General features: G+C 51.8%; 2 protein-coding genes across 2 annotated transcripts; one reads left to right on the forward strand and one right to left on the reverse strand.

Moving 5' to 3' along the window:
• Positions 1 to 20,582: 20,582 nt before the first annotated feature.
• Positions 20,583 to 22,028, forward strand: MIND_00200000 (F-box domain-containing protein; the record flags this gene model as incomplete). The annotated part of the gene is made up of 3 exons (XM_037358902.1): positions 20,583 to 20,627; positions 20,677 to 20,981; positions 21,035 to 22,028. The coding sequence occupies 3 exons, from the start codon at positions 20,583 to 20,585 to the stop codon at positions 22,026 to 22,028; spliced, it is 1,344 nt and encodes a 447-aa protein (XP_037223997.1).
• A 189-nt stretch (positions 22,029 to 22,217) lies between these two features.
• MIND_00200100 (uncharacterized protein) lies at positions 22,218 to 23,970 on the reverse strand (the record flags this gene model as incomplete). The annotated part of the gene is made up of 3 exons (XM_037358903.1): positions 22,218 to 23,579; positions 23,632 to 23,907; positions 23,962 to 23,970. The coding sequence occupies 3 exons, from the start codon at positions 23,968 to 23,970 to the stop codon at positions 22,218 to 22,220; spliced, it is 1,647 nt and encodes a 548-aa protein (XP_037223998.1).
• Between the last annotated feature and the right edge of the window lie 2,211 nt (positions 23,971 to 26,181).

A 26,181-nucleotide genomic window follows, 5' to 3' on the forward strand; every position in this document is an offset into this window, starting at 1 on the left:
CACGCAGTGTATCATCACAATCCTAGTGTTTCCACCTTGCTTTCCACGCGACCTTCTTTTTTCCCCGAGCCACACAGTCAGATTTCTCGGCAATCCGCCCTTGTCTTGCAATTGCAAACGAGAATGGCAGTGCCGCCCTTCTACTTGTCACTTTTTCCCCGAGCCACCTTCGCTTCTTGTTGTCAACGCGTCAACCCAACCTGTCGCAACAATTTTTCAAAAATTCCGCGAGCCAGCTGTCAGCGCAAGTCTGGTCTGGCCCATATGTCTGGCCCACTCCGATAGCAACCATCAACATGACTTCAGAACCAAGTGTATCATCAAGATCCTAGTGTTTATCGCAAGTTTATCGTCGACCGTCGACCGAATTAAACTAAAAACTCCACAAAATTGTCATATTCAAGCCAACAATCGTATACTAATGTTTATTCGCTGGCCCATGCCGTTTCCACGCTTTCGCCGTCGCACTCGTCAGCTTGAAGCAGATAAGCAAAGGTCTGGAACGAGAGATAAGACGGGCAACCAACCAATTGTGAGGCTAACGGATGCAAATTGTGGGCGTTCATGGAATTCATGGAACCTTGGCACGCGAACGAGCCATTGACACGCGATATCGTAGGAAGTTGGATGGGTGTTAAGGTAGGTGTTGAAGCGTTTCAAGAGGACAAAGTCGAAATTGTAGGTTACTTCCCCACGGCGGAGGGCATCGCGGGCCAACACAGCTAAGAAGCACATCCGTCAAGTAGCGTCCTCCGAACAAGTCGAGTACTCACGCGATTTGTAGAGAACAACACGTTGCTCTATGGCGGAGCCCTGAGGCGCTTGTTCAAGGTGAGTGGTCGACTGCATAACGGAGAATGAAAAAAGACAAGAGTCTAACTAGTCCAATTTAAGGGCGCGGCAGACTGTGCTAATTGATGGAGACCGGAACCAGCAATCGTTAGGCGAAGCCTCAAAGATACTAAAGTCGACCCAATGGAGACAGAATTGATTGAGCACAAGGGGGAAAAATTTCTTCGAGTTGTCAGGGCATTCATATACTTATGCGGCACGACATTCTTCCGCTCGCTCGCACCCTCACAAGCATTGCGGCAGACGACTCTGAATTAGAAGACATGCCCGCAGACGTTTTCCAACTCAGCAGTGACGAGGAGTCGGGCCCCGATGGCGCCCCCAGAACGTCTGTCTTGATTGACCTCAGCCTGGACTCCGACGATCCCCAGCTTGAGCTTGTCGTCGCCGCGCCGAAGAGACCGGCGCCGCGCCCGCGTGAGCTAATGCAGCTACTGCCCGCAATAGTTTTAACCATCTTACAGTCAAGCGTAAAGCCGACGAGAACGAAGACGCGGCCCCTCCGCGGGCACCTCAGCCTCAGCCAGCCGCCGACCCTGTCAACACTTTCGTGTCTCCATTGGACCCGCAAAACTTGGTACCTATAAGTCAGTTCAGTTTCGTTCTGTTGTGTTGTCCTCCCCTCATATTCACACATAGGCGAACGCATTCTGGCTCGTGTACTGGCAGGTACTAATTCTCGTGAAGTCTCTTCTAATTCTGCGCTGATCACTCGTTTCAGAACACGACATGGGTTTTTTGACCGAGCGGCTTCGCCAGGCCTTGGACAGAAAGGCGCGCATGAATAAAAGGGACCAGTGGATCTCTGGTTATGCGCTGTATGCATTCGGCATTTCCGATAGTGGCCGCCAGAGAGCTTCGCAGTTGCCTCTCAAAAACCTGGCCGGTAAGAAGACTAGCTTATGACGTGTCGTGACTTATGTCATCGCCCAGAACGAATGCTGGAAAAGTACATTCGGTTTGAAGTTCCTCGAAGGGTGCGACGTCGGGTGGTAGAGGTCGCAGATCTCGTTGCCGCCTCTATTTGGGCTGAACTGCCCAATCGTCGTACCCTGCCGTTCCCCATGACAACTCCATTCGATAGCATTGCCGTCGCAGACTCCGCCGCGTTGAAGGCAATCGTCGCCGTCGCAATTCGAGCAGTGGACGCATTGTGGGGCGCTCATACTCCATATGCCATTCAAGTCCCACGTTCCGCCCTCTACGAGTCGGACTCCAAGGATCCCATCGACTTGAAAGCCGAAGATCGCGACCTGCCTGACAAATGGGCCTGTGGTGTGTGTCACCATGTGAAATCCCACTCTGTCCAGTAAGCTCCTCGTCTCCCACTGCGAACCGCGCTCAACCTTAACAGACTATCATGCAAGGACTCCTTCTGCCACGTTTGCGCGCGTACGGCATTTGCTGGCCTCAATTTCGAGTGTCCAAAATGCCACGCCATTCAATATGGTCCTCCTGTGCCATTCTTCAGTGAGCGAGAGGAGATTGCGGAGTTTTTACTCCCTGACGTCGACGAGAGTCGCGTCAAAGCGGGTTGGGAAGGCTTGCGTTTCCCTGCTGCGAGGCACGCGGATATTGTCTGCTCTTGCGGGGCTGACATCATGTGCAAGTGCGAGGGCGATTCCGACGACGACTCGCCGCCATGCTCGTGTATCGCAGCCTCGGTTTGCCGCTGCCTGCTTCAAGTTTAGATAGTCGTAGTTGGTTCTTGTCTGCAAATTTTAGGAATATAATTGCTCTTTCTCCGCTCTTTCTTGTCCGAGCCCCAACTTTCCTAACTTTGTCTCATGGGCCATTTACTGGCCAGTACTTTGGCTAGTACTAGTAGCTTCAGCTTTTGGTGAGCAGCTCAGCCAAATGAGCCAGGCACTCGCCGCGTCACGGTCTACAAGTTATTTGCCCAGGTGCTGAGGTGTTGTCGGCGAGGGCGAGCAGCCAAATAACCCGAGCATGACGAACACTAGGCGGTGCACGAACACTAGGAGGAATGTGACGAACACTAGGCGGCTATAAAATCAACTTGTTTTCCAAGTCCTGTATTGCCAAGTACCTAGACTCGCTCAAAATAGAGCGGAATATGGAGGTGACGACCCCTCTTAACTATCCCTCTCTTCAAAATCCAGCCGATCTCCCGAGCAAACAAAAATTCGGCGTGGCGAGTTAGGCTTGACGGGATGACAGAAACGCTCTAAATCTTGTTCTCGACTTCCATTGTTCCAACTAGCATCTTCCACAAACACCGCCAATCGCTCAAGGGAGACTTATTGCTTCATGTAGGGCATGTTTCCTAGCCATACAAGCATATTAACGCTTCCGAAGTCGACAGAAACCAGCGAAATTGGTCCAACGCATATTCATTCGTCTTTCCTCATTCTTTCCCTTTCAACGCGACTATGTCCTCCGTGTTAGCTCCTGCCCCTACCGCTGGTGCGCTGCGGGCGAAATCTTATCGTGAAAGGTGCGTGGATAGAATTCTTGGACATGAAAGCTTTCAATCTCACTTTGTCTCACAAAGCCACCAAGATGACGTGCGAGAACGTGCACGACAGCGAATGGCTGACCGCCCGCGCAAAAAGGAGACTGGATCCCGCTCTGCGAGAGCAAGACCGCTTGCGCACTCGCGAGGCCAATCAACGATACCGGCAGAAGCATTTGCAAGAGATTGCACAGTATGATCGGGATCGGCGAGCCAGGTGAGTGTGTGCATACTTGGTTTTGTTTTTGTATGTTCCTAATAAACCTCCAACCAGGGCTTATCGAGCCAAATATGGGGAGGAGGCCTGGGCACAACGGGAAGGATCACGGCGGCAAAGGGCGCAAGACCGCCAGCTATTGCTGGAGGAGTTGGCTCACGAAGAATACCGGCGTCAGCGGAAGGCGACACAACGACGCCAACGGCAGCTCTTCCACGAAGAGCTGGAGGCTGAAGAAGATGAGCGCGCGCGGAACTTCAACGCACCCTACGGACCACCACTAGCTGCCTGTATTTGATCCATACTTTGCATAATAGACGGACAATCGATATAATTGGATATGCGCTACAACAGTCGACTATACAAGCAGGCAATTTACAGCGAGTCAAGCAGGTAATCGAGCGAAAGTGGTGCCTTGGTCTAGGGCATCGTCGAACTCCGCTTTCGCCTCAGCATATGTGGGCCACGAATCGTGCCAAGACTTGGAGACGCCCAATACATTGAGCAATGACTCGATACTATAAGGCAATATGATTAGAAGGACAGCGTAGACAGCGAAGGACTGACCTGGTGGGAAACAGGCCAGGATGGACTCCGGACGAAAACAACATACCACCAGTCACCCTTTCCACGGGGAGGCCGCCCTTCAAGATCTTGCTCGTCGCGAACAGGGCGAGGGATAAGATCGAGAGCGACAGGTGTCTTGGCAAAGGTCGTTGTAGTCGAAGTCCATTGTGCCTTCACACTGTAATCCAAAGCCTGGCGCGCAGCCGTTCGACTGGTGTAACCACTAAACAGAGCGAAACGAAAGCCCTCGACTCGAATACGGGCACCATCTGGCCCGTCCCATCTGTCCCAGACACCGATTTCCGAGCCGCGGATAACTGCGTAGGCCTGCGACTTTGGTTTCTTGGGCTTCGTTCTGCGGAGAGCTCGAGAGTGGCCTCCAGCAACTCCTTGGGTAGCAGCCGCAGCCTGATGCCAATGAGAGGTGAATGTGCGTGGGACCGCGGGAGAGTGGTAAACATATAGCCGGGGCGGTGATGTCTTCACTGGGGTGGCGAGCCTGCCTGCTGAGGTTGGCCCTGATTGAGGGCGGTGTTGAAGGGAAGCCTCAGGGACTGCATCATCTGGTGGGACTGATGAGTGCGAGGGAGTGAGTAAAAGAGGGATAGCGCACCTGCAAGGCGGAGTTCGCCCACACCCTTGAGCAGCGACGTTACTGGATCTTGCTTTTTGTACTGGCGCTGACGTCGGGCTTTTCTACGCTGACGTCGTGCAAACTCCTCTTCATTGCGCTCGTCATCTGTGTAGATGATGATGGTTTCGTTGTCGCTGTCGGGGTCAAGGTGGACGGAAGACGATTGGCGCGGCATCGGCGAAGGCAGGAGATAACAGTCAAGTCACACCAGTCACACACAGCAATCGTTATCATTTATCATTCGTCAAATCATATTACTACATGCTGCTTACGGAGTCCGAAATCGACATCAGGAGCCTCTCGCATTTGCCAGCGCTTGGGGGCTGGGGATGCTGGGGAAAATGCGCCGACCATGGGAATCGAACAGGCCCTCGGCGATATAGCCTGGCACGAAGTATGTCCATTCGTTGTGAATATCCCACAACTGCCCACATGCTCTGCAAGGTACTTAGTCAGACGCATTAGCCGCTGGAAATGGTCTACGCACTCGATGACCATCTGGTCGATGTGGTCGACGTCGTCACGACTTATGTTGACATGCTTGATGCTGAAGAGATCGGTTTTCGAGGGCGGCCGTTCTGAGCCGATGTTCTCCATGACGGCTGGACGCTGATGCTTCAAGGCAATGACATTCCCTAGAGGGGAGCGGTGACCAGAGTCATTGCGAAGAAGGATGTCGTTAATCGCCTCGTTGGGGGTCACGATGTCAGCGTCGTCATCGAGATGCAAGCAGGTGAAGAGGAGGATGATCGGCCCGACATCTAAGACTTGATAGGGGCGGAGGCAGAAGGCGCAGGACACAGGATTCTGGTCGAAGTAAGGCAGACCATGATCTAAGGACTTGGCGCGATCGAGGGTATCCACGGGCCAAGCAACCAGACGCGGCTCGACTTCGTCAAGGGGATACAAGAGCGCGACAACTTCACCAGCGTTGAGCTACACGCATATGAGTATGGGGATATTCACGCACGATGGGGAAACGTACCTGACCAGTGAAGGGTGCGATGCGGTGCGCGCGAGGCACAAACGGCTGGGAGTTTGAGGCGGCTGGAGGCATGAGGCTGATGATAACTTGCAAGGGCTATCGTCGCTTAAATCATGTGAATATTTTGTGATGCCGGAAGACTCACCGGAGAGCGAAAAAACTTTTTTCACCTTCGGAGTATTACCGCCCGACACTAGCAGGAGCCAAGATAAGTCACGTTGCCCCGAATTGCACCCTCTCGCATTCTTCTTCGTTCTCCTGATCCCTCTCGAGTCAACCAGAACAGTGACAACAGCCGTCGTATATTGGTGAGTCAGCCTAGCGGGAGGGCAAGAACGAGCGACGAGCTGACAATAATGAGCAGGGTGTCGGCATGAAGAAGACAGCGTCCAGCTCGAAATCCGCCAACGTTCCCGCGTCTCCGCGCCGTGAGCGAAGCAAAGCTACGAGCAAAGTCCGCAAAGCTCAATCCTCCTTCACCGACACCGCCAAAGACATCGTTCTAGGCAAGCCCAAGCGAAAACGAGCCGTCAAGCATGTCGACCCAGCTGAGAAGAAGAACGAAGTCGGGTGGGCCAAGGGTATCATCGAAGACTACGTCCTTGGGAAACACGTTGAAGGCTATCGGCTGGCACGACAAAAGGGCCGGACGGCGGAGAGGGATTACTTCCAGAACGTCATCAACGAATTCATGTATTGCGTGCCTTTCAATCTACGGAAGGGCGAGCAGCCGCAACTCCCTCTACCACATTGGACGCCGGAGGTGGTGGTCGACGATAGTACGCTCAGCGACGAGGACCAAGCTCTGAAGGCGGCGTTTTTGAAGAAGAGCAAACCTGTGAGTGTGGGCTTCTGGCGAGCACGTTTTGGCGGGATGACTAACACTGCTTCTTAGAAAATCCGTCGATGGCTCTTATATCGGATTGAAGGCGCCGGTAGTCGCAGCAATAGCAACAGCAGCGACGATATTTGGAATATGCTTCTTGCAATGGCCACCAATGTTCACCCCCCCAAGAAAGCGCGACAAGGCTATCAACAATGGATGCACGAGTCTTATATGACCGACATCGACCCGACCGTTCAGCGAGAGTGGGCAGCGCAGAACGGGGCTCAGGAAGGCGAGATGCCGACGAAGGGCCCTAAGACGGGCTTTCGTGCCAAGGTTGCTCGACGTCTGTTCAAAGAGCTCCCTCTCGAACGACAGCAGGAGTACCGCGCTCGCGCTAAAGCAGAGGCTGCCGCCAATCGGGAGGCATACGCTGCGAAACTTCGTGCCTGGCCAGGCAAGACGCCGCGGGACTACCAGAAGTACGTATATTTCGAAGTCGCCTTTGCGAATGAGACTGAATTTCCTTGCTCATAGTGCGATTGATAACTTGGGTCAATTCTTACGACGAATCATGAAGGGAATCGCCGAGGCGACTGGATTACATGTCTTCTTCATGGCCGGCGGGCCAATCCCACAATATGGGGGTAGCTTACGCACTGTTCAGTGAGTTTTTCCCTACTAAGTACAAGTGCGCCTCTCCTAACAAATGTGGCAGTTTGGCATATGGGGTCAATCAAGCGACCGTCCCGTCTCCTTTCCCAATTGGCACAAGGAACGTTTTGGGACGGGAGTTGTGGGACTAATGAAGGATTATCTGAAGACGGCCTTCAGTTAGTAACAATAACCATCTTCTGAATGCTCTCTGAATTCTTTTACAGCTTCTGCGCAATGTACGGCTGCTGCGTTGCCCCGCGAGGATCAAGTCCCTCCTCCTCCTCCAAAGCCCGAAGTCGCTTCTCCTTGGAACAACGCCGTGGAAATCACAGCTCCCCTCGACTTCATTCCCGTCGACAGCAACTCCGAAACCTCGACAACCGCGCCCGTAACGAAGGAATCATTGCTCTCCCTGATATCCATGAATGGAGATGGCGATCAAGAGGCCCTTGGAGCGATCGGACGACAAGGACAACGAGGATGATGAGGACGAGGATGATGAGGATGACGACGACGACGACGACGACGACGACGACGACGACGAAGACGACGACGACGACGAAGACGCCGAAGCTGCTGCTGCTGCCGCCGCCGCCGCCGCCGCCGCCGCCGCCGCCGCCGCCGCCGCCGCCGCCGATGACCCCAACGGTGTGAAGGCTGCGCGAAAAGCAATGGCCGAGCGTGAAGCGAATATTGCCAGAAACAAAAAGTTGATGGAATCCTTGGGGCTGAAGCAGGCGGTTAAGGACCTTAAACGGTCGCTGGTCGAAGACGAAGCTCCGACAGGCAGCACCTCGAAAAAACCTGCCAAGGGGAAGCCATCAGGTCCGGCTCTTTCTCCTCGGGTTACGCGGGCCAGCGCTCTAGCTCCCGCTCCCACTCCCGCTCCCACTCCCGCTCCCGCTCCCGCTCCCGCTCCCGCTCCCGCTCCTCCCGCTCCCGCTCCCGCTCCCGCTCCCGCACCGGCTCCCGCACCGGCTCCCGCACCGGCTCCCGCTCCGACTGCCGGACCGGCTCCCGCTCCGACTGCCGGACCGGCGCCGGCCACCTTATCCAGCCCGGCCGATCCACCTCTACCCCCCTCTGGTTCGCCACCGACTCATCTGATACTGGCCGCAGGGCCAGATGAAGATGTTGTTATGGGGGATGGGGATGCCCCTACAGGCCACATAGAGATGGTCGTCAACGCCACGCTCCTGGACGTTCAAAAGGCCATAGCCAAGGACGCTGCTTGGCTGGCTCATGTGATCGAGGAGGTGTCGAAGGTCCCGCTGGGAACAGAGTTCACCGCAATGGTTACAGCTCATATAGCTCCATCTATGCGAAAGATGATGGCCACTGCCTACCAGGCTAATGCAAAAGATGAGGGCAAGGGCCTAGGATATATTATTCAAAGAAGTATTACTGTGTTTTTAGCACCTGGGAGATGATATCATTGATGGGATTGATGGCACTAAGGTATTTTGACTAATGTGGAACGATTTTTGATTGCCATCACTGCTTTTGATAGCTGAATTCTGTTAGATCAATCTTACTTAAGCCATTATTTATTTCCTTGTTTCTGTCCTATCAAGTCTCCAATATTACATACCGAGTCATCGGCCTGAAGAAAAGGTGATTTATCTGACATAATATGTCAAAACATTAGTCATATGCATCAGTTCCATTGAGAAAATCAGCAAATACAAGGGGCCTGACATCTTTTGCATTAGCCTGGTAAGCAATTGCCAGCATCTTTTGCATAGAATCAGCAATAGGTAGTGATGGTTAAGTGCCTGGTCGCGGCAGAACGGAACTATGGCTGGAAGAATGGGCTGGGTGGGCTGTTGACGAAGCATCGTCCCCGACATGTTAGCGATTGGATCCAGAACCGTCGAATTGCGACCGCGGCGAAGTGCACAGTCAAGAACGTCCCAGCCTATGCGCAACAGTGGTGGCAATGGTGGATCATAAATCAACCACGCTGGCGAATGAAGGACGAGCGCGACCGCCCCATTCGCGACGGCGCCGCCAGCCAGCTTGCCGTTGGTGAATGGGAGAAACTGGTCGTTCCGGGTCACAATGGGATCAGCACGTTCGTCGCCGCTCTTTACTGGTGGGGCTGCAAGGAGAAGGAAGGCGGGGAATACTCGGCGGACTGGTTGGAGGCTGTGGAGGACGTTGAGTGGGTACTGAATGGACTTGCTATTGCTATATTAGATGAATAATCCTGCGGACTTTCGATAACTAGTTGGACTTGGTACATATTATCGTTGTATAAAATCTTTTGATGACCTGAACGTGAATGGAGAAGGTTAAGTTGACAATGACACACAAAGACTGCAGAAGACTTGTGAAAAATAACACAGCAGTGCTGCCATCAATTAATTGCTTAGTAAATCAACTGATAAGTCATGATTTAGGAGGACAAAGAAAATATTCTCGGATTAAGGGCAGACAAAGAAACTAAATGATGGCATCAATCAAAGCATAAATATGACCTATAAGACAATACATCTATCTGTTTGGATGGTGAGCTCAAAGTGAGTGAGGTTTATTGCAATGATGCCATCAATAAAATCTAATACCAATTATAAATATAATCACATCAACAGTTGCAAATTCTACCTGATAACTAATAGTAAGATAGAACTGATGCCATCATATTTGAGTGAAAATATCTTTAATTTATATTTAATAAGCCTGGATAGGAAAATTCTGTTGAAATTAATACATGAATTGTATTTGGCTAGCTGCATCAAATATTGATCAATTATTTGATAAGAACATCAATTGTCTAGTATAGTGGGGCCGATCAATTTTTAGTAGGGCCATCAATGTTCTTATAGGGCCGATCAATTTTCTAGGAGGGTACATCAATTTTTAAGTAGGGCCATCAATTAACCAGTCAGGCAGATCAATTCTTTAGTAGTTACATCAATTTTTCCATAGAGCCATCAACTTTCTTGTAGGGCCGATCAATTTTCTAGGAGGGTACATCATTTTTTGAGTAGGGCCATCAATTTCCCCGTCAGGCAGATCAATTTTTTAGTAGGGCAGATCAATTTCCTAAGCAGGATATATGATTATATTTTACTGCATCAATAATTTTATCGGTCCATCAACAGGATCATACCATCACTAGTATCAATGCATCATCAAAAACAATGGCCCGGGGTGCCGGCCAGCTACCTATTTGAGAAGGTGTATACATTACGAAAATCGTCTAACAGAGCATGTGTGCAGCGTAGAGTTAGTATTTTCTGAAACCGTGCCACAGGCTACTACTAGGGTATTTTGTGTAAATACTACCACTTGGGCTCAAGCTTCCCATTCTTCCAACCTCTTCCCTTCACCTCTATGGGCCCTACACAACATCCATCCAATCTGCCCTGGGACCTGGCGCCCATCCGAGCATCCCTAATATCTTAGCGTATAAAAACCATACTTACAGGATGTAGTCGTTAGGCTAATATCATCTATTCTCCAGGCTAAACCCCATCCTTCGTGCTCCTCAGACCCACTCGAAGTCGGATCACCCAACGCCACAATACGGCCCAAGCCCGACGCTGACAGAAAATGAGTTATCATAACTATATATAGTGTTGTTTACATCATCAATTGATGTACCCAATAACCCCTTCTAAAAGTCTTTCCTAGCTACAAGAAGTGACAAGTGACAAGTCTTAGGCTACTGCTATGTTAGCTACTCTTAGAGCTCTAGGCTAAATCTTACACCTATGGGTGCTTGTATTGGAGTGGCTAAGATCAATTTCTACAAAGGTATCCTACTTCATATCAAGAAATGTTTACCAACTTCTCTTTAATATAATGATTTTGTCTAACAAATCAAGTTTTGCTTTGTGTATGATAGCTAATTTGATTGATGAATTTTGGTACTCAAGCATATTATTGACTTTGTGTATTTTTGCCCAATTGATGATATGTTGCTGCAAGATTAGTCCTGGCATGCATGGTATCTGGATGTTTAGACCCTAACAGATGGGTATACTGTTGCAGAACCTGTTCTTGAATTTCTTGAGCTTGTGTATATTGGCACAACTGATAATATGTTTCTGCCAAATGTGCCCAAGTCCGAATGGTGGCTGGATGATCAGGCCCCAATATATAGATACACTTCTGCAGTTGTGCTTGTGTAAAGTTGCCCATCTGACAATATGTTGCTGCTAGCTTAGCCCAGTCCTGAATAGTATCCGGATGTTCAGACCCTAGTACATGAGTACGCTGTCCAAGAACCTGCTCTTGAATTCTTTGTGCTTGTATATATTTGCCTAACTGATAATATGTTTCAGCTAGGTTAGCCCTAGCTCGAATAGTATCAGGATGTTCAGATCCTAGTAAGTATGTGTACTGCTGTAAAACTAATTCTTCCAACTCTTGTGCATATGCATATTTGCCTAGTGCATGATATGTGTCACGGTTCGCGCGTCGGGCCGCCGGGCCACGAGGGCGCACGGGCCCGCATATAGCCATACTCCTCGACGCTTCCACATTCTTCCAGCCCCTTCCCTTCATCCCTGAGGCCCTACGCAGCGCCCATCCGATCCGCCCTGGGACCTGGCGCCCATCCGATCTATCCCTAATATCCTAGGCGTATAAAACCGTACTTACAAGATGTAGTCGCTAGGCTAATATCGTCTATTCTCCAGGCAAATACCCACCTTTCGTGCTCCCCAGACCCTCTCGAAGTCGGACCCCCCGACGCCCCGATACGGCCCGAGCCCGACGCTGACAGAATATTAGCCTCCCCCACGAACGCAAGAAAGTGCGACAATGTCTACCGAGCACGACAGTACGATGGGCACCCCCGCAAACCAGGGGGACGAGCGTGCCCGATTCATAGCCCTAGGCCATAACGAACAACAGGAGTTCCTGTTCGCCCATCTGTTCCGAACGAATCAGGAGATGGAGCAACTCAAGGCGGAAAACACCGCCCTGGCGAATCGACAAGTGGTCATCGAGGCCGAGCTGTCCCGAGTAAACGGGGAGTATACAGCTGTACAACAGGGAGTTATGCAAAGCTACGATCTGCTCTGCCAAGCCAGAGAAGACTTGGCCCATCGGCCCCACGGAGGGAATACACGAGTAACCGTCTCTCCCCCTAAGGAGTTCACGGGCGACGCCAGCGAAGTAGACGCCTTCCTGGCCTATTGCTGGTTGGCTTTTGAAGCCAACGCGAACGTTTACAATGACGAAGTATGAAAGATCTCGTACGCCCTCTCCTATATCAAAGGAGGAAACGTGGTCACGTGGAAGGAGAACCTCTCCCAAGCCATGAAGCTCCGCACCACCGACGCCTATACTACGTACGAAGGCTTCGAGAAAGCCTTCATCGCGGCCTTCCGAGGGGAGGCCCACGCCGAGATCGCGCAGCAGAAGATGGAGACCTTCGTCCAGACCAAGGACATGGACGCAACTAGCTATTTCACAGTACTCGACTCCCTCAACAAAGTCGCGCACTACGACGACGACAACTTCATTCGCGTCGCCAAGAACTGTATGCTTCGGGGCGTTACGAACGCGGTCTACCGAAAGGACACACTCCCTGATACCTATGAGGCCGGGAAGGGGAGGCCATCAAACAAGACGGTGCACTCCGCTGCTATCACATTTTCGACGAAAGTCACAAAGTTAACCACCCGCGGGCCAAAACGCCCCTGACAACGCCGGCTCCCGCCAAGAGCGGGTTCAGCAACCGCAATCCATTCAACGGTTGGGCCCGAAACGCGGCGATCGGCGCCACCGGACCGACCGTGGCCGCATGCCGAGGAAACAGGGCAACCACGGTCGCCGGACCCGTGGCAGGGCCCGCCCCTATGGAGATCGACTGGGCCCAGGCCCCCGCTACGGCCCGCAGCACTTGCTGTTACAACTGTGGCCAAGAAGGACACATCAGCCGGATGTGCCCGAACCGGGCCGCATTGGCCAACCAGATCTGCGCTATCTTCTCAGAGTTTGTCAAGGATAACGCGGATAAAGCGGATTTTGGCGATTGTCGCGAGTGAAGCCTACGCCCTCGCCGACGTATACCACAAGTGTCTCTAGTTACAACCTGCATAATCGATATTCCGTGTTGCCAATCCAGAGATATGTGGGACCAGACGTAGAAATCAACCCCGAACAAAGAACCCCGCAACCCGCCCGTTTCCACCCGCAAGAAACGCCCCGCACAGAGCCGTACGAGATACCCCCCAAGGCCCGCTTGGAAGAATTGGCCCGTGGCCAGCGCCGAGAGGCTTGTCGCGCAGATTCGAGACCAGCCCGAAAAGGCCCGCTCAAAACTACAACAGTGGATACACCCGGCCCGACGAGCCGAGAATGGGCCCGAACTAGAAGAGTTCATACGAACGGGGTAGGCCCCCGACGTAGCCGAAGCTTTGCGACAACTACAAGATGCCCCCCCCCTTTCGGAAAAGCGAAGGCACCACGGCCACCTGGGTGGCCGTCACCCTCCAAGGGGTCAACGACCTCCGCGGGTACTTGGTCGACGCCCTCCTCGATAGTGGAGCCACCTCCGAGTTCATGCACAAGCGGTTTGCGGAGGACTCTCAACTGGAACTTCGAGGCCCTCCCGCACCCAGTCCCAGTGTACAACGCCCGACGGGACGATCAACGCCGACGGGGCGATCACCCACGTCACCCGCTTACAGGTTACCATTCAGGACCACTCCGAACTTCTCACGTTCGCTATCACGGACACCAGGAACAGTGACGTGATCATCGGGCATCACTGGCTCAAGAAGCACAACCCCGTAATCGACTGGCGTGAAGGGGCGATTGCCTTCACCCGATGCCCGCCCGAGTGCAAGTGGGCCCGATTGCTGGAACAATGGGACAAAGAGGATAACGAACCCCTGGGCAAAGGGGATCGCCTCTTCGTCACCCGGATATACGATGAAGGATCAAACGCGCCCGCTCACATCCGGGCCATGCAGAGTGGGGCCACCAAGCTAGCCGCCGCCGCCTACGCCGCCGAGAAGCCCCGAACCATCGAGGAGAGCGTACCCGCGCACTACCTTGAGGAGTTCAAGGAAGTCTTCGAAAAACAAGACTTCGACAAACTCCCGGAACGGAGGAAATGGGACCATGCCATCGAACTCCATCCGGACGCCGAACCCGTCAAAGGACGTTGCATTCCCCTGTCCGGGGAAGAACAGAAAGAGCTCGACGCATTCATTAAGGAGCACTTGGCAACCGGGCGGATTCGGCCCTCGAAATCCCCATACGCATCCCCGTTCTTCTTCGTCAAGAAGAAGGACAGGAAATTACGGCCCGTACAGGACTACCGGAAGCTGAATGAGATCACTATAAAAAACCGATACCCGATACCACTCATATCGGACATCATGCATAAGTTACGTAACGCCCGGTGGTTCACCAAGCTCGACGTGCGTTGGGGGTACAACAACATACGCATAAAAGAAGGCGACGAAGAGAAGGCTGCGTTCGTTACCAACCGGGGCCTATTCGAACCACTCGTGATGTTTTTCGGCCTCACCAACTTTCCGGCTACGTTCCAATCCATGATGAATGAACTGTTTTCCAACCTGATCTCCCAGGGTCGCGTGATTGTGTACCTGGACGATATCCTCATATACTCCAGCGACCTCTCCGAACATCGCGCGACGGTGAAAGAGGTCCTACAGATCCTGAAGGACAACCAACTGTATCTGAAACCGGACAAGTGCGACTTCGAGCGGAACGAAGTCGAATACCTCGGCGTGATCGTCGGGAACGGGCAACTCCGCATGGACCCGATCAAGGTCGCGGGCGTGCGCAAATGGCCCCGACCTCGTAATTTGCAGGAGGTGCAAAGCTTCCTGGGGTTCCTCAACTTCTACCGATGATTCATCAAGGATTTCGGCGCCTACGCCAAGCCACTCACTCGACTGACCCGGAAAGACAGCCCATGGAAATGGGGACCAGAAGAGGAGGAAGCCTTCCAGACGTTGATAGACCAGGTCACTGACGAACCAGTTCTACACTTCCCTACGGATCACGGAGCATGGCGGGTCGAAGCGGACTCCTCCGACTTCGCCACCGGGGCTGTCCTTTCGCAAGAGCAAGAGGGGAAATGGGTACCGATCGCGTTTCTCTCTCAGGCCATGAACGACACCGAGCGCAACTACGACATCCACAATAAAGAAATGCTCGCCATTATGCGGGCCCTTACCGAATGGCGACATTATCTCCAGAACGGGGGAGAAAAGCCGTTTGAGATCTGGACCGACCACAAGAACCTGGAGTACTTCATGACTGCTAAAAAACTGAACCAGCGGCAGGCACGATGGTCACTCGAACTGAGCGAGTATCACTTCTCCTTGCTGCATAAGCCGGGGAAAACGAACGGGCGGGCCGACGTGTTATCCCGACGAAACGGGTACGACAACGGGAAAGAGGATAACCAGGATATCGTCCTACTACCGGGCGGGGCTATTCAAGGAACACGCGATCCGCGCTATGCTCACACTGGAGCATACGGAGGGAGACGGGCTGATGGATTCGATATGACGGGCCGAATCGGCCACAGAGGAAAAGGTCCTCAAACTCTGGGAAGAGGGAGAACCGGAAGGCTAGGAACAGCACGACGGCTTCAAGACTTGGAACGGACTCGTGTACATGCCCCCAGCTATGGGACTGAGACATCGGGTGCTACGACAACACCACGATGTCCCTATTGTCGGGCACCCGGGATGGCATCGAACCCTCGAGCTTACGACCCGCAACTATTGGTGGCCGTTGATTCAGACCGACTGCCAGGCCTACGTACGGGCCTGCCCGTTGTGCCAACGAACAAAGATATTCCCGAGACGCCCCGTAGGGGCCCTAGTCCCGAACAGCGTGCCGACCCGGGTATGGCAGCGCATATCAATTGATCTGATCGTTCAATTACCCGAGTCCTCCGGGTATAACACAATTCTCGTGATCGTCGACAGACTGGGTAAAGGGATTCGCGTACTCCCGTGCACGGGGAGCATCTCCGGGGAAGGAGTCGCCCGGCTATACCGTGATCACGTCTGGAAGGATTACGGATTCCCAGAGGAAGTGACTAGTGACCGGGGCCAGCAATTCATCGGGCATTTCATGAGCGACTTGAGCAAATTGCTGGGGATCAAGGTCCGATCTTCATCGGCTTACCACCCGCAGACGGACGGGCAAACAGAGCGCGCGAATATGGAGGTCGAGCAGTACCTTCGAACATTCTGCAACTTCCAGCAGAGTGACTGGTCGGACTGGCTTTCTCTAGCGGAATTCGCTTTTAACGACAAAGTAAACTCCTCGACAGGGTTCTCGCCCTTCTTCCTCACGCTGGGATTTCACCCGAGAAAGGGGTCCGAAGCCCCGCAAGAGGTCCCAACTGAAGCGGCCACCGTGTTTGCCGAGTGAATGAAAGAAGCTCGGGCCGACGCAGCCGAAGCCATGAAGGAGGCCCAAGGAACTATGAAGAAGTATTATGACCGGAAGCACTCCCCGGACCCGAACTACGCCGAAGGGGACAAAGTATACCTCCAGGGTACGAACCTCACCAGCGATCGGCCCTCGAAAAAGCTAGACGACAAAAGATTCGGGCTGTTTGAAGTCAAGCGAAAAGTCGGTAAAATGTCCTACGAACTGATACTGCCCCCAACTTGGCGCGTGAGCCCCCCGTCTTCCACACGGCACTATTACGACCCTGGAACGCCCCGGTAGCGGATCATCAGCGGGCCGCGCCGCCGCCCCCAGCCGAGATGCGGGACGGCAAGCCCCACTACGAAGTAGAGGCCATCTCCCTCGTATGCAAACAAGGTCGACACCGCCTGAGGTACTTGATTCAATGGAAAGGCTATCCTCAGGAAGAGTGGACGTGGGAATTACGGGACAAACTCGAAGGAGCGGAGGAGGCACTGGAGGATTTCTATATTCTCAATCCATTCGCACCCCGCGAAGAACTCGTTAACGGACGATGGAAGATCCGAAAGGAAGATCAGGGAATGCGAACTCATAGGGCGTCGAGGCGCCGCCCACAATGGGGGGGGTGATGTCACGGTTCGGGTCGGGCCGCCGGGCCACAAGGGCGCACAGGCCCGCATATAGCCATACTCCTCGACGCTTCCACATTCTTCCAGCCCTTTCCCTTCATCCCTGAGGCCCTACGCAGCGCCCATCCGATCCGCCCTGGGACCTGGCGCCCATCCGATCTATCCCTAATATCCTAGGCGTATAAAACCGTACTTACAAGATGTAGTCGCTAGGCTAATATCGTCTATTCTCCGGGCAAATACCCACCTTTCGTGCTCCCCAGACCCTCTCGAAGTCGGACCCCCCCGACGCCCCGATACAGCCCGAGCCCGACGCTGACAATATGTTGCTGCCAGGTTAGCCCTGGCCCGATTGGTAGCTAGATGTTTAGAACCTAGCTGACAAATACGCTGCTGCAAAACTTGTTCATCAAACTCTTGCGCTTGTGAATATCTGCCCAGCTGGAGGTATGTTCCAGCTAGATTGGCCCTGGCCTGAATGGTATCTGGGTGTTCAGACCCCAGAAGATGTGTCTGCTGCTGCAGAACCCATTCTTCAAGCTCCTGTGCTTCAGTATATTTGCCCAGGTCACGATATGTTGCTGCCAGGTTGGCCCTTGCCCGAATGCTATCTGGATGCTCAGGGCCCAGTATCTGAGTCCGCTGCTGCAAAACCTGTTCTTCAAACTCTTGTGCATGTATATATTGGCCTAGCTCATAATATATTGCTGCTAAATTGGCCCTGGCACGAATAGTATCTAGATGATTGGACCCTAGCTGATGAATGCGCTGCTGCAGAACCTGTTCATAATATTCTTTTGCTTGTGTATATTTGCCCATACTATAATAAGTCCAAGCCAGGGTCTCCTGAGCTAATATTGTCATTGTATGATTCAAGCCTATCTCTCTTTTCAATCTCTGTACAAGTTTTTTTCCTAGGACTTCTGCATGAGCAAAAGAATGACCCTCTAAATATATGTCTTGGCAAAAGATTTGCATTGGTTTTGGTATCATTTCTGGCATTGAGATAGCTTTTTTTAGATGCTCAACCAGAATCACCTTTTCCTCTAGAGTTTCTGTTCCTGCAGCTGACATTCCTAATAAGTATATGACCAATTCTGAATATTCTGGCCATGATGGCAATATCATCCTTGTCCACTCATGCACCAATGGATGTTTATAGTAACCATCTTTCCTTAAAGTAATCAATGAGTAGGCTTCAATTTGTCTCATTGTTCTTTCAAAGACCAGCTCATTCCACCTATTCTGCTCATCTAGAAAGTGGGACAATAACTTGAATGCATAGGATAATGATTTTGGCATCTGTCCTGGTACCTCCAAGTCCTCCCACTCTGTTACATTCCCTGATATCTGGAGGCATTTACAAAGATAGCTTCTGTGATTTGACAGTTATGTAGCAGGGAGCATACTTTCATAATCTCTTGAGCAACAAAGGGAAGATTATCAAAGCTGACTTTCCAAGTAGTATAGACTGTATCCCTGTAGCTCCAAGGCTGTTGGTTGGGTCTTTCATGCCAGTATTTCTGTTTGTTCTCATTATAAATTTTGAGATACTTTAAGGGATTTTTTCCTGCAACTTCTGAGACTGTGATATAAAAGCGGCAGCTTGTGCTAATGCCAATGGGAAACAGTGCAGCTCCTACTAGCATTATATGAAATCATATATTATATAACATAGTTATCACCTTCGCTAGTTGCTCTGCTGCTTCTCTGTTGCTAATCTGTGCAATACTGACCCATTTCCTTCAATTAGGCCGGTCACGGTCACATGGGATTTTTTGGCCGAAATATTTTGGCGGGTCACGGGTCACAGCCAAATCTTTTGGTCCCAAACTGTCCCAATCGGGAAAATCTTCAAATTTTCGGCGCCTGTGGCGCACCGAACTTCCTAATCAGGTAATAGGTCACGCAAAATCCGGCCTGCGGCCGAATTGGACATTTCGGCCAGACGGTCACGGGTCACAGGCCCGCTGAATTGATCGAAATGGGTCAGTAGCACAGATGACATCAATTGCTTCATCCAGTACCAAGTCAGACACATTGATTGACTTCTTGTTTGTATGCACACCCAACTCTGGGTTCCGGGATGTGATTAGAATATTGCCATGGTTACATTGAGGAAGGTGCTCCCAAAGATTGAGCTTTACATCATCAGCATTATCAAAGAGAATTAGCCATTCAGTAGTGTTCCCAACTAGCCATGTGTGTGCAGCTGTGTCTGTAATATGTTGAGTTTTTATTCTGGCAATTTCTTTATATCCTGCTTCAATAGTATCTTTGTTGCTAGCATCAATCTTAAACTGATCTGTGAATCTATGAAAATATTCAATATATCTTTGGCTTGGAGTTATTTTACCTGCCTTGCACCTGAATCTGCAATAAACTTCAGTGCAGTCTGTGTCTTTCCTATACCACCTAGACCATGCAGTAATACAATCTTTTGATCTTGTAGACTTGTATCTCCAAAGAATTCTGTCAGTTTTGTCAATATATCCTTGCGTCCAGTGAAGCTATAAGAGGGGCGGGAGCATCCATGATATGGCTCTTCTAGATTTCTTTTCTCAAACCTTCAGTCAACTATGTAGTTCATTAGTCAATGCTCACCCTGGATCTGATCCCTGATAATAAGTGTTGAAACTGTCCTTGATTACTGGCCCTCCTCCACTCCCACCATGACCACCTCTGTCTGTTCCCTCCCCACCTATTCCTCCATGGCCACCTAGTTAAGTAGGTATAATTATTGCACTACTGTAACAAATGGACTAACCAGTGATATAGGTACCTATGTTTTGTATGATAGGGTCCATTTTAGAGAAAGAGACCCGATGGTGGTGGTCGTATAAGCACAAGAAGATTGTGGCAACCAGACTGTGGCAACTGGCGCTGCGTTGCCCTTCTATCAAACAATTTGATATGATAATCCATGTTCCCACCGAAACTCATGTTGAACTCACATCGAGTTGAGTCAAATCACCGTGATCGACGCCATCTCCTTCTCGAGCTTGCTTGATGATTATCAATGTATACTCTGCTGGGCAGGCCGCAGACAGCAGCTATTCCATCGCCCCCGCGGTAATTTCCACGCCGGAGGAGGCGGATCAGCCGAACATTGCCTTTTATGGCTGAATCCACTGGCAGACAAAATTTGCCGCCTGACTGACGAACTTTTTAGTAAATGATAGCCCTTGCACTTGTGGTGGTACACCGGGTCAATTTAAGGCGCCTCTCCAAGAGTCTTGGCACGTTTTCAATTGCAAGCAGCCAGTGTACAAGTTTACCAAAGGAAAAAAGATGGGAATGATCGAGGTGACCGCGTGTGAAGATCTAGGCAACTCTCTCCGCAACCACCATGTTCGCATTCCCGGCGGAGATTCTGACGGAAATCGGCTCCCACGTAAGCCCCGAGCCTGGACGAAAGAGTATAAATGCTTAACACCCCACAGCTCGACCCCTCTAGCCAGCGCACTGCGCGCCTGACCTCGCGCGCATTGAACGCGGCGTTGGAGCCGCTGGTGCTTAGGCTGTTCCCACTCAATGTACATCTGTTGTCGAAAAGCGGGGCGCTGGAACTCATGGCGGACATTGTGGCGGGAAGATCCAACTGGCCGCGTTACGCGAAGACGCTGCAGGTGCTGCGGCGGTGGGACCCCAAGCAGGGCATGGCGCCAGAGGATGGAGACGTCGTGAAGGCCCAACAGGCGATGCTGCCGCAGGTCCTCGAGAAAATGAGCGGGATACGGAGCGTTTAGTGCGTCATGCTGCCTGTGTCTGGTTTACGTGTGCTGACAGACTCCCGGCTAGCTGGTGCATCCGCGACCGCGACTTTGTCTGGATGCACACCGCTGTTCAGGGGGCGCTCATGAGCTTCCCCGTGCTCGAGAACTTGGACGTGCAAATCATGAAGCCCGAGATGCTCGCTGTCAACATCGCGGCCATCCGGAATCTCAAGACCCTCACGGTTACCGCATATGCCTCCCATCCAGAAGAGTCGCCAATCGAAAAGCAGGTTGCCAAAGTGGTCTCCCAGAGTCGGAGGCTCGTATCTCTGCACCTTATGCATTGGGACCACGACTGCGTCTGGACCAGTCTTCCTGCAGACATCCCACTGACGACATTGCACACCGACAGCGTCACTCCAGGCCTCCTCCGCTACCTTGCGAGCCACTCGGGCATGACCGACGTCGACCTGTACGTGCACGCCAATAGCGCGGCGGCCGCAAACGCTCTCGCCGCCACATTTTTCGCGTCTGTCCTCCCACGCCACGCACCGACGCTCGTTAGTTTAGCATTCCGGTCCTCCTACGAGAGCAACTGGAGCATTGGGCCGCAGTCAATCGACGTATTTCGGGATCTACACCTCCCCCGCCTCACACATCTGAACGTTATCGTCAACAAAGCGGACCTTGTCGGCGCTGCGGCCGAGCACAACGCGGTGGCCATGGCCCTGAATCTTATCCCGCGGCTGCCCGCGTTAAAAATGCTGCAGATCGGGTATTCCTCCTCCGAAGGCACCCGCCGCGCGCGCTGCGGCAACCCACGCTTGATGCACGGTCGCGCGATGCGCGACGCAATCAGCACCGCCGTCGGCGAGTTCCGGGCAGCTACCGATGCGGGCTTCGCCGGCGTTGAGCTCCGTGCGTGGGGCTCGCCGAGCGGCGTCTATGATCTTGGGTTGGTTTCGTCTTCGCTCGATGCCGCCGGGACCGGGCCGGCGTGGGGGTTTGTCGCCCGGCCGTTGACGCCGGAGCAGGAGGCGATCGCGAAGCAGGTGGCCCCCGCTGTATTCCTGTGTTGATCCTGTAAGTTTCAGGTTGAGGCTCTGTATTATGTATGTGTATATGAGGCATATGTGTAGTGTACAGGCCTCTAAGTTGTAGTTTTCGCCATTCTGAGTTCAAGTTGTGGTTGTTGTCTACTGAAATACTAGTATGATGTTTTTATGTGTACATGAAGTCTCATCGGAGTCACTTCTTGTCTTCAAAATTCAAGTGGCGGTAGCGGCAGCAAGCTTTGCCGCAACATCCTTCCAGCAAGCGGCATATAGTTTGGAACCGTGTGGGCGGCCCGGGTGTGGCGCTGACTCGCTCACACTGTCGCTGTCATCCGAGTCCGAGTCGACACAATGCGAGCTCTTGATCAGGTCGAGGCGGGGGAAGAGGCGAGAAAGGAAATGCGCAACTTTGACAGGGTCACGGATGGGAGAGTAGCCGGTGGACAGGCGTACGAGCGAGGTCTGAATGACGGGCTCGCCGGAGCCATCGACAGCCATAGTTGACGGCAACGCTGTGGCGTCGAAGGACATGTTGAGGGCGACGAGGCGGGAGCAGTGTGTTGCGAAGGCCACGAGGGACACCAGGGTCAGCTTTATGGTCTTCCGGGCCGAATTGGTCTTTGAGGGACAAAGTGTGAAGGTTTCCAGTGCTGGCCAGGAGCGCGCAAGGTCGTCCATAAGGCCGTCGTTAACACTGTATTTTCCGTCACACTGCATATACAGATGTGTCAAGCCCGGAAAATCTTGCAAAGATCGGAATGCATCCGCTGAGATGTCTACGTGAACTAAAGACACGGGGTAGCGATGATGCGAGCGAAGCTGGTAGTCGAATTGTTGGAGGGTTTGCCTGTTGATGTAGGCTCCGACGCTTCGACAGAATGCGGTCGTGTCTGCTGTGGTGAGGTGAGACTCAGGAAGGGGGCAAATATCAAGTTTGCGAAGAGGGGAGATTCGGATAAGTTGGATAACTGCTGTAAGTGCGCGGAGGTTCACCCTTGCGACGGAAAGTGTCTCGAGAGAAGGGAAGGTGCCCAAACTGTCGAGCGCCTGTAGAGTTGTGCTCTGAGAAGCTACTGGCAGGTCCAATCTGTTAATGGTAAGTTTTCTCAACTTTCTGAGCCGAGACACATGAGACAACATAGTATCATCCGTGTGAGCCAGTGTCAGGACCTGAAGATGGTGGAGGCTCTGGAGAAGTTCAGATAGTGCCTCGGCGTGGTCGATTGGCCCGTTGAGTCCCGGATATGCATCAAAGATGAGTGTAGTGAGTTGCGGAGCACGATGGATGATGATTGGAAAGAGGGAAATTGTCTGCAAATAGACTTCATCCAGTTCGATGTGCTTGAGCGTCGGCGACAAGAGCGTTCGTAAAAGAGGTTCCTGGAGATGCATGGTGTCATAGCCACAGATTACAAGTTGTCGAAGTTGAGGGAAAAGGCAGAGCTCGGGGTAGAACTGCCCAAGCGTAGCCAACTGTTTGTGTGTTTTGCCATACGACACAGACAGAGTGCGGACAAGATTGCAGTAGCGGCGCGGCCGTTCCCAGTCGCTCGACCGAATGGCGCGAGAAAGGGACTAAATTCGATTGATCAGCGTCATATATGGCAGCTAAGCCATAAATCCGAACCAATACATCATGATATCGGTTCCCAGTAAAGAGGCCATGGGGGAGGCAATTGAGAACGTAGTCAAGCGTGTGAGTGCCGGGATCGCTCCAGAGATATTCAAGCGCCGGTTGTTCGAATAGGCGGCATGTCCGAGCCAACGCAGCCAACGTCGCGTTTGGAGAGTCCTGCACCGACACTGCTGCGAACACTTGGAGGATAATTTCCGGAATCCGAAAGCATCGATGAAGAGTTTCAAGTTGCGGGGGTGTACTATCTATGTTTGGTCCAACTGCGTTCTGAAATAGCTATTAGCTCCAGACAGTATCGGTTGGACTCGGAGATGACAAGACCTGCAGCATGGTGGCTAGTTTTCACAAGTCGAGTGACGGTGACAGTGTGATTGATTGATGTCAGTCACGGTCACAATTCATATGATTTCCTATCAATATCGGCTGATGTATTATATATAAAAATCTATGGCAAGTCTACAAAATCTAAGGGAAGATTAATGTTATGTAGGTCAGAAAGTATATGCAAATTTTACTTTTTTATTTGTTCATCTACTGTGGTCTTTTATTCATTTTGTCAGTCACACATCATACCCCGGCTGATCACCTGTACACGGGGTTTTTTTTAAAAAAGCCTTCTTATTACCAGTGTGATTGTTTTTAAAAAATGCCTCTAATTTATGCCCCTGCCAAAAGGCAGGTTTTATATAGGGAAATGAGAGATTAAAAAAAGGTTTAAAAAGTTGAAAGGCCATGTCAGGGTGGGCAGTGTGGTAGCTATAAGGCCCCAGACCTGACGTGTGGAAAATTCCTTAAGTATGGGGAAAATACTGACTAGGGGAAAGGCCAAAAAAGATGAAAAAAAATGTTGATGGCAAGGTGCCAAGAAAGATACGGAGTTTGACAGTGTGGATTTTATTAAAATGAGGGGACAACTTGTAAATCACTGATGTTTTTTAAAAATGTTAATATTCTAATTACAAGGAATCTTTTTTTAAAAAACCCCATATACACCTGGGCTGATCTGATCATTTTTTTTTGTCATCACAGGGTGTAAATAGGAACGAAGAAATGACTGAGCCAATGTCATCACTGGCTGGAGTGGCCCTGCGGAGCCATGAGCTCAGTGCAGATGAAAAGTTTTGTCAGGCATGCCACTGCTGCATGGCTGATGCGAGACACTGCAGGAGTTTGGGAATAAACAGCACCCCCTTTTGATTTTATGATTATAAGTGAATATAGTAAATATTTTTTGGTCCCATTTGATGGAGAAAAAGTCCAAAAAAGGGAGTTTGATTTGTCTCAAAACTGGGGGACAAAAACCAAGTCCATTTATAGCACCTATTTCTCATATAAATAGGCAAATGTAGGATAATTTTCGTTTGGCACAAATAGAGGTATAGATTTTTTTTTTTTTTTGGTACATTGATTTTTGGGCATATAATTGATTGAAAGGGCCATTGTTTATTCCCAAACTCCTACAGTGAGATTCAGCTCATCAGGATGTCACATTGATGGTGTGCAAGACCCTGACAAACTGATTAAAATAGTATAGTATATCACAAATCTTAATTCCTTCAAGAGGTAGTGATGGCCAAACACCGGACTGCCGGTTCGGTTCAAAACCCAGATTTGGAACCTGAACACCGAACTCTGGTTTGAACTGGTCCTGAGCTGGTCTTCTTCAGGCAAAAAGGCTGAGCCTGGCTGGATCCAAGTCCTAGTTCAGTTTGAAAAGGATTTTGGCTAAACACAAACACCAAGCCTCCGTTCGGTTTAGTTAAGTTCCGGTTCAAACCAAAAAGCCAGATGGAACCTAGCTGTCAGGGGAACCCCCGCTTCGGCCTCCTTCAGACCGTCCGAGTGCATCCGAGGCACATCCGACCGGCGCCCCCTCGGACGCTCCGACCCACCCCGACCATCGTCCATGGCCTCCTTCGCCCGCACAATCACCGATCCGTCAAGACCCTCCCAACGATCACCTTGGGACAGAGCCTGCGACGCCGCCCAGGCCTTCTGCGCTCTACGTCGGCAGTTACGGACGACCAGTATATAGTTGGCACCCTAGCAGGCGGACCCTTAGAGTTGCTTCTCTTTGGATCCTCCCCTGCTAGGTCGGTCCCTCCGTGTATTTCCGTAGTTTTTATTCACGCTTTGGATCCTCCCCTGCTAGGCTTTCGTCGGAGTCTCCAGGGTTGCCCTTACAGCAGAAGAAACTCTCTACGGGATTAACCGGTCAAGATTGCCAGGTTTGGCGCTGATTCAGGCTCGGAGTACAAGTCCGTACCCCCCTCGTCACCGCCCCTGCCACTTGACCCCTCCTCCTCTGCTCTTGTCGTCTTTATGCCCGCTATGTCTACCGGAGCTGCTCCGGACGCTGACGCGCGCATGGACGCACTTGAGGCGAAACTAGACAACCTCACCAATATCCTCACCCACCTTGCTTCCCAGGCTTCCGCTGCCGCACCACCTTCGGCAGCTCCCGAACCGCCTTCGGCATCTCCGAATGCCCCCGACGCGGATGCGTTATTTGGTGACATTACTGTCGCCTCAAAACTGGTC

Source organism: Mycena indigotica (assembly GCF_014461135.1).
Source record: "Mycena indigotica strain 171206Taipei chromosome Unknown Mind.scaff0002, whole genome shotgun sequence".
NCBI classification, from domain to species: domain Eukaryota; kingdom Fungi; phylum Basidiomycota; class Agaricomycetes; order Agaricales; family Mycenaceae; genus Mycena; species Mycena indigotica.